This window comes from Solanum lycopersicum, chromosome 5 (assembly GCF_036512215.1).
Source record: "Solanum lycopersicum chromosome 5, SLM_r2.1".
NCBI classification, from domain to species: domain Eukaryota; kingdom Viridiplantae; phylum Streptophyta; class Magnoliopsida; order Solanales; family Solanaceae; genus Solanum; species Solanum lycopersicum.
This window is the reverse complement of record NC_090804.1, coordinates 32,887,652-32,896,838: the sequence shown is the minus strand read 5'-3', so window position 1 is coordinate 32,896,838 and position 9,187 is coordinate 32,887,652. Positions and strand designations below refer to the sequence as shown.

At 39.4% G+C, this 9,187-nt stretch overlaps 1 protein-coding gene across 1 annotated transcript; it reads right to left on the bottom strand.

Moving 5' to 3' along the window:
* Window positions 1-679: 679 nt before the first annotated feature.
* On the bottom strand, window positions 680-3,365 carry LOC101253485 (putative pentatricopeptide repeat-containing protein At5g13230, mitochondrial). Its single transcript, XM_004239251.4, has one exon. It carries the CDS (start codon window positions 3,302-3,304, stop codon window positions 815-817), a length of 2,490 nt encoding a protein of 829 aa, XP_004239299.2. The 5' UTR covers window positions 3,305-3,365; the 3' UTR covers window positions 680-814.
* Between the last annotated feature and the right edge of the window lie 5,822 nt (window positions 3,366-9,187).

The following is a 9,187-nucleotide window of genomic DNA, read 5'->3' as shown; positions in this document are numbered from 1 at the left end:
GAATATGTTGTCAAATTATTGATTCCTTGATAGTCAAACATTATTCATTCTTTTAGTAAAAAAAATTGATATTTTCTTCAAATTAATTAAAAACTACTGCTACATCATTTTAAGGACTATTTTAATAATTAAAATACGAATTTAATGGTCATATTATGTAACATAATATTAAAAATATGTTCACGCAATATTCCTTTAAAGTATTTTTAGGAAAAAAATATTAACTATTCAAACTCATTTTATTTTAATTAGTTCAAAATTTTCTTTCCAAAATATGTCAAAAGACATTTGTTATTCTTTGTAAGAAGTTAATTAAGTAATAATAACTCTTCATTTAAACAAAATTACAATAATATCCTTATGAGCTCATAACAAAAGTTAAGACATGTATGAATTCTTCTAGATTTTTATTTTGACCGTTAATTATACAGTTATTATTTTACCCTAAAGTGATGTTAAAATTATTAATATGCCATTGGTCGTCTTTCTCATGACTCTTCTATATAATAGAAACATATATATATATATATATATATATATATATATATATATATATATATAATTGAAATGTCATGTGTCTTTATTTGATTTAATAGTTTGTCACATCATGTGCATGTGCATTATACACACTTCCTCTTTTGATCAAGTGTTAATAGGAAATAAGGTTGGTTGAAGTGTCTAATTAAAATAGGCATACAACTTTAAATAGTTGTGGATGCTTTAAGCCTTCATTTTATCAGCATCAGTCCTTAAGAGGCCAAAACAGGCAAGTTTCATTTAGATGGATACATATAAGCCTAGGAGCTGAGGTATATTACCAGTAATCACCACATGAACAAGCTCCACTTTGGAAGTGGTGAAACCTATTTATATCTCTTATAACAATTTCTCGCTGCACAAGAGTTGATATAAATTTGATTGCTGCATGACAGTCCAAACATATTCGTAGATTTTTAATAATCCGAATTGGGCTTCCAGGCGGCATTCTTACTAAAGCAAAGGCTAAAGCTAATCTCTCACTATGTAACCATAGGAGGCGTATCTTTTCATCATCGTCCACATCAAGTAGAATAACATCAGAATTAGGAACATAGCCTCCCCCCTTACTTTTCAAGTTGAGCCATTCCAACATTCCGTGTATAAGTTTGATATCAGGATGTGAAGCATCACCAACAGAGAAATAATGAACACTGCCCTGGTTTTCAACCCAACTAAGTCCTGGTTCCTTCTTTAGTCGTTTTTTCTTCATAGTTTTCCGGACAAAAGCTACATTATTCCACCTTTTCGAAGTGGCATACATATTTGATAACAACACATACGTTGTTTCATCTTGTGGTTCCAATTCAAGCACACGCTGAGCAGCTGTTTTCCCAAGATCAACTTCATTATGAAGAACACAGGCACCAAGCAAAGCACGCCATACCATGACACTTGGCTCAAATGGGATGTCTTCGATCAACTTACGAGCCTTATCAAAGTGACCTAAGCGCCCCAAAAGTGATACCATGCATGTATAATGTTCAACGCAAGGCTCAATACCATAATCATCCAGCATCAAAGAGAGATAGGCATATCCATGATTCAAAGATCCTGAATTGCTACATGCTGAAAGGACACCAAGAAATGTTAATTGATTAGGTTTGACATGCGTTCTGCGCATTCTCTCAAAGATACTGAGAGCTTCATTCCCAAGACCATGCATGGAATATGCTGAAACCATAGCATTCCATGATACAACATCTCGCTCAATCATCATTTCAAACACCAACCGAGCATCCTTAATACTCCCACATTTTGCATACATATCCACTAAAGCATTTCCAACTGCAAGATCTTGATCGTAAATGGTTTTTATAGTAAACGAGTGAATTTGAAGACCTGGCTCCAATGCAGCCAGGGTTGCACAAGCACGCAGCAGAGACGAATATGTCACCGATGAAGCTCGCCCTTGAGCTTCATGCATATCAATAAACAGAGCTAGTGCCTTCTCTCCATCTCCACATTGTACATGGCCAACAATAATAGTGTTCCATGACACATCATTTATGTTTTCAGTCTCCAGAAACATGTCTACTGTATTTTCCACCTTTCCACACTTAGAATATACATCCATGAGGGCATTTCTTACAAACACATCTGAATCAAGCCCAAACTTGGTCACATAGCAGTGGATTTGCATCCCAAGGTCTAAAGCCTCCACAGATGCACATGCCTGCAGCACACTAGCAAAAGTAAACTGGTTTGGAACAATTAATGCTCTCCTCATTTGGGAAAAGAACTTCAATGCCTCATCACAGCGGTCACTCTGTGAATATCGTGCTATAATAAAACTCCAATGAACTACATCACGCTCAGGTATCTCTTGAAAAACACACGCAGCATCATTCAAATCTCCAGATTTACAGTATAGGTCAAGCAACGAAATACCAACAGAAGGATCCATCTCATACCTAGTTTTCAGTACACATCCATGAACACTCTTGCCCACATCAATGGCCAGTAGACTAAGGCAAGCCTTTATGACACTCGTAAATGTGTAGTTGTTTGGCATCCAACCTGCCAGCCTCATTTGGGAGAAGCATCCCAGTGCTTCTTCAAAGTAATCATTTTCCGCATAGCAAGTAATAATCCCTGTCCAAGAAACCATGTCCTTGTCAATAATGCCATTAAAAACATCCCTGGAAAAATCAACAAGCCCAGAAACAGAGTAAGCATCAATAAGGGAAGTGCTGACAAAAGGATTAGAGTCAAATCCAAGCTTATAAATACACGCATGAATGTTCCAACCCATCTCCGCTTCATCCATACCCACAAGCACTTTCAAGATTGTTGTGAATACAAATGGGTTCAGCTCATGACCTTCTCTATGCAATCTATTAAACAATTCAACAGCTGTAACATACTCCTCTGCCTGCAAATGTCCCTGAAGTAATGTTACAAATGAAACCACATTTTTCGTAGATATTTCATCGAACAGCTGAACTGCATCATGTAATAACTCAGACTTAACATATAAATTGAGCAAAATGTTCTGGCCAAATAGGTCTAAACATCCTCCTCTCTTTAAAACATCGCAATGGAGTGCCTTTCCAACAATGAAATCCCTGTTCTTTATGCAATTCTGAAGCACATTGGCGTATGTAGATGAATTGAAAGATGAAATTTCCAAATTCGTGTATTGCCCTTTCGACAAGTAGAGGGACTGGGATGAGAATTGCCTGTGCCAAAGAGCCCAACAATGGGATGCTGGGAAGGTTGCAAATCTCTTCCATGGCTGTGTTCTGGCCATTACGTATCTCAGCATGCGTGCTTCGCCAAGACAACGCAGGTTCCCTTTTACATATAGGCGGACCCAAATATGAAACAATGGGCCTCCATATTTAGTATTGTCAATTTATATTACTTAGTTTGACTTATCAACACAAAACATAAGAATAAAATATATTTTAATTTTATCTAAAATAAATTATACATATACGTGATAAAATTATTTCACTAAGGATAAAATAATTATTCGAAGTTATATTATTATTAAATATAAAAATATGTTATTTTATTTGAAATTTAAAAAAATAAGTCATATAAATTGGGACTAAGAGAGTAATACTTCTTATGTCAACTCAATTTATGTCAATTTTTCTATTTGATTGTCTCGAAAAAAATGTCACAATTGCTAGGTAAGTTTACTTTTAACTCTATTATTTCAAAAACAATTCTTTTTCTTTTTCTCATATGATCCTTAGCTTTAGTCATTAAATTAATAAAATTACCCGCGCTATACGCGGTGTATAAAAGTTTTAAATCTTTTAAATTTTCAAATTCAAATAGATTAGCCAATAAATTTTAATATATAGATTTGTAATTTCAACTCAATTCATGAATTGATTTTACAAAAAATAAATATCCTTAAATTATGTCAAATACCTACATTTTTTTGGTTGAATATTACCTATTCTTTTATGTTAGTTATAACATATAATTAAGAATTTATGACTTTATTATCCATTTGAATGAGTTCTCAAAATTAAATATAGTCACTGTAACGACCTGTTTAGTCGTTTGAGCAGTAGAGCTTATTTCTGGTAATAGCTGTCTGGGTCGACGGATCCCATGACGGACCGTCGAGGGGGTCTCGTTCCAAAACACTTAGACTCTGGAAATTTGGATACTGAGATCGACTCTCTGAACTTCACGACGGAATGGCAGGACGGACCGTTGTTTGCACGACGGACCGTCACAAATCTTTCCACTGAATTAACTCTCTCAACTTTGTGACGGACCTGCAGTACGGACCGTCACAGTCATGACGGACCGTCACAGGCTGCATAACCCTGACTGGGTCGGATTTCTGTTAAAAGTTTTTAAGGGGTGTTTTGGACTATTCCTGCTTATGATTATAAAATTAGTGGTTTAATGTTAATAATTCAATTACTAGGGGGTTAAAGGAGATAACCTTGAAATAAATAGTGGGTTACTTTTACCATCTTTTATACTTAATTAGATGATAATTAGGGTAAAAGAAAAGAGTTTGAATAAGGAAAAATAGAAAGAGCAAAGAAAAGAAGAGAGAAACGAGCGAGAGAAAGAGAAGCACGCAGAGGAAAGCAAAGGTATTGGGGGATAGCTTTCTTGATCACGATTCTTCGGTGGAAGTAGGTTATGGTTTATTCTATTCTGTAGTAAACTCTAAATAGCGATTGATATGTATTGGGTAATTTTGTAAAATCTTCTATATGCTTGATTGTGTGTTTGCATGATGTGATTATGTAATTGAGATGGATTAGAATGTGGAGGTTATTGAATCTTTAAGCCTAAAATCTCTCTAGTAAGATGACGACTGGGCATAAAGAAGGATTGATGAACTAATAGAATGAGATTAGTGGATCGGAGTGTCACGTTCCGACACATAGCATTAGTGGATCGGAGTGTCACGTTCCGACACTAGGATAGTAGGGGATCAGAGTGTCACGTTCCGACACCAGGATAGTAGGGGATCGGAGTGTCACGTTCCGACACCAGGATATTAGGGGATCGGAGTGTCACGTTCCGACACCAGGATAATAAAGAGAATGAATCTTAGGGGATCGGAGTGTCACGTTCTGACACCAGAATGATAAAGAGAATGAACCTTGAATTATGCTAATATACTCAGGTTTGAAGAACCTAATTCCTAAGTGAGTATGGTGTGGAGGCTTGAGTCCTCATAGATGTGCTTGGGTTGTGGCCAATGGTTATGGTACTTGTTGTTGTCACTTGTTAAGTGTTATGGTTGATTTTATGTTATTATCTGATATATATTGCTTTCTATTTTGAGTTGGCCGATGATACATACTCAGTACCTGTGCCTTGTACTGACCCCTACTTGTATTCTTTTTCTATGTCATTTATGGAATGCAACAAACGTACCATCGACTTTAACTCAACCGCAACGCTAGCCAGACTTCAGCATAATCAGATTTCAGGGTGAGCTATTATTCCTAGCTCGGACTGGATTATTTATTTCACGTCTTGATGTCTTGAAGTTTGGACATGGACCATCTGTTTACTTATTTTAGCTTCCTAGATACTCTTAGATTTAGTAATTTGAGGATAGATGTTCTTGTGGTGATGACTTCCAGATTTTGGGGATAGTAATTGATAAATTTTAGAAGTTATTAATTGATTTCGTTAATGAGTTTTAAGTCTTCCGCATTATATTCTGTTTATTATGGTTGAAATGTTGGGGTTTAGATTGGTTGGTTCGCTCACATTATGGGATAAGTGTGGGTGCCACTCGCGACTTGTTTTGGGTCGTGACAAAATTGGTATCAGAGCATTAGGTTCGTTGGTCTCATCACACAAGAACGATTCTAGTAGAGTCTTGAGGAACGGTAGGGAGACGCCTTTACTTTTCTTTGAGAGGCTATAGGACTTTAGGAAAATTCCATTCTATCTTTCTTTCGTGCTATTACTTGGATCCAATTGGTATCTAGGTGATACAAATTGGTATCTGACCATCTTCACTCTATTTCGCAGATGGTTAGAATTAGAGCAACAACTGCGCCAACACCAACACCGGCAAGACAAGATGCGTCTGAGCCAGCCACTGGGGCTGTAGCTCGAAGAGGAGCAGTGGCAAAAGGTCGTGGTAGAGGTCGCGGGAGGACGTCCTCTAGAGGAGGAGGACAAGCACCTGGCCCATCTAGTACTAGGGCGGTGACTCCTCCACCGACTGAGGAAGTATTAAGAGAGGGTGAGGAAGGGGAGAATGAACAAGTGCAGAATGACGAATTACCACCCCAACCTACCCCAGAGATGATTAATCAGGTTCTTGCTTATCTTAGCGGGTTATATGATCAGGGCCAGACACCTCCAGTGTTTTCTGCACCAGCACCTCAGGTTCCGGGAGTACAACATGCAGCTGCTGTGGCTCCCCGCATGGATGCCTCATTGGAAATAGGCACATTTCCTCGGTTGACTACATGGCCTAAAATGACAAGTGATCAGCACGAACTTTTCAGTAAGTTCTTGAAATTGAAACCTCCAGTCTTCAAGGGTGCTGAATCTGAGGATGCCTATGATTTTCTGGTTGATTGTCATGAGTTGCTACATAAGATGGGCATAGTGGAACAATTCGGTGTTGAGTTTGTAACCTATCAGTTTTAGGGAAATGCCAAAATGTGGTGGCGATCGTATGTTGAGTGTCAACCAGCACAGGCACCACCTATGACTTGGGCATCATTCTCTAGCTTATTTATGGAGAAGTATATGCCCCGGACTTTGAGGGATAGGAGGAGAGATGAGTTCCTGAGCCTAGAGCAAGGCAGGATGTCGGTTACTGCGCATGAGGCTAAGTTTCGTGCATTATCCAGGTATGCCACCCAGCTTTGCTTCAGTCCACAAGAGCGGATTCGCCATTTTGTGAAGGGATTGAGGTCAGATTTGTAGATTCCAGCCTTACAGGTAGCTACTGCAGCAAAATCCTTTCAGGAGGTGGTAGATTTTGTGATAGAAGTGGAGGGAGTGAAGCCAGACGACTTCACCATGACATCAACACCTAAGAAGTTTCGTAAGGGAGGCGAGTTTAATGGTTCTTACTCCAGAGGGCAGGGTTCAGTAGGTTACCCAGCCCGACCTATTCAGTCTTCACTGCAGGCTGTAGCTGGGGGTCCACCGCAGACCGGTCAACATTTCTCTGAGTTTGGAGGTTACCCCCAGACTTCATCATTCTCACAGAGACCTATTCTTGAATCCAGAGAGTGTTATGGATGTGGGGAGACTGGACATATTAGGAGGTATTGTCCAAAAACAGAGTTACAGACCCCCAATAGTCAGAGGTAGAGGTGGTCATGGAAGAGGCCGTCATTCTGGCGGACGTGGTGGCCGAGGTAATGGTGGTCACCAAAACGGACGGGGTGATGGGCAAAATGGAACTACCGCAGCGCAACATGGTAGGGGCAACAGGCAGAGAGGTGATAGGGCCCATTGGTATGCCTTCCCTGGGAGGTCTGAAGCGGAGACATCTGATGCTGTTATCACAGGTAATATTTTGGTTTGTGATTGCATGACTTCTGTATTATTTGATCCTGGCTCCACATTTTCATATGTATCTTCCTCATTTGCTACTGGTCTTAATTTACATTGTGAATTGCTTGACATGCCTATTCGTGTTTCTACTCCGGTGGGTGAGTCTGTGATAGTTGAAAAGGTGTATAGGTCTTGTCTTGTGACTTTTATGGGGAGCAATACTCATGTAGACTTGGTTATCTTAGAAATGGTTGATTTCGATGTAATTCTGGGTATGACTTGGCTTTCTCCAAACTTTGCAATCTTAGATTGTAATGCCAAAGCTGTGACATTGGCCAAGCCTGGGAAAGATCCGCTAGTATGGGAGGGTGACTATACTTCCACCCCAGTTCATATCATCTCCTTTCTTCGTGCTAAGAGAATGGTTAGTAAGGGTTGTTTAGCTTTCTTGGCACATCTCAGGGATGATACTACCCAAGTACCTTCAATTGAGTCGGTTTTGATAGTCCGTGAGTTTCTGGATGTGTTTCGTGCAGACCTTCCTGGTATGCCACCGGATAGGGATATCGACTTTTGCATTGATCTGGAGCCGGGTACTCGCCCCATTTCCATACCCCCTTATAGAATGGCTCCCGCTGAGTTAAGGGAGTTAAAGGCCCAACTTCAAGAGTTGTTAGGCAAAGGCTTCATTAGACCAAGCGCTTCCCCTTGGGGTGCTCCTGTTTTGTTTGTGAAGAAGAAGGATGGAAGTTTTCGGATGTGCATAGACTACAGACAACTGAATAAGGTAACCATTAAGAACAAGTATCCTCTTCCTCGCATCGATGATTTGTTCGATCAGTTACAAGGTGCTTGTACCTTCTCAAAAATCGATTTGAGATCTGGTTATCATCAATTGAAATACGAGCAACGGATGTGCCAAAGACTGCCTTTTGGACCAGGTATGGACATTATGAGTTCTTAGTAATGTCTTTTGGGCTTACGAATGCCCCTGCTGCTTTCATGAGCTTGATGAACGGGATTTTTAAGCCATATCTGGATCTCTTTGTCATTGTATTCATTGATGATATACTGGTATACTCCAAGAGCAGGAAAGAACATGAGGAGCACTTGAGAATTGTATTGGAAATGTTGAGGGAGAAAAAGCTTTATGCCAAATTCTCCAAGTGTGAGTTTTGGCTAGATTTAGTGTCCTTCTTGGGGCACGTAGTTTCTAAGGATGGAGTGATGGTGGATCCTTCTAAGATCGAAGCAGTGAAGAGTTGGGTGAGACCTACTAATGTTACAGAGGTAAGGAACTTTGTTGGTTTAGCTAGCTACTACTGTCGATTTGTCAAGGGATTTTCTTCTGTTGCTTCCCAACTGACAAATTTGACTAAGCAGAGTGTTCCATTTGTATGGTCGGACGAATGTGAAGAAAGTTTTCAGAAACTCAAGACCTTGTTGACTACTGCACCAATTATTACCCTGCCAGTGGAAGGTAAGAATTTCATTGTTTATTGTGATGCATCCTATTCTGGTTTGGGTGCATTGCTAATGCAAGAGAAGAATGTAATTGCTTATGCTTCGAGGCAATTAAAGGTGCATGAACGTAATTATCCGACCCACGATTTGGAGTTGGCCGCGGTAGTGTTTGCATTAAAGCAATGGAGGCACTATCTATATGGGGTTAAGTGTGAAC

Bases quoted from the DNA above. Each gene is read 5' to 3' on its own strand.
- LOC101253485 (XM_004239251.4), bottom strand. From the start codon at position 3,304: ATGCTGAGATACGTAATGGCCAGAACACAGCCATGGAAGAGATTTGCA.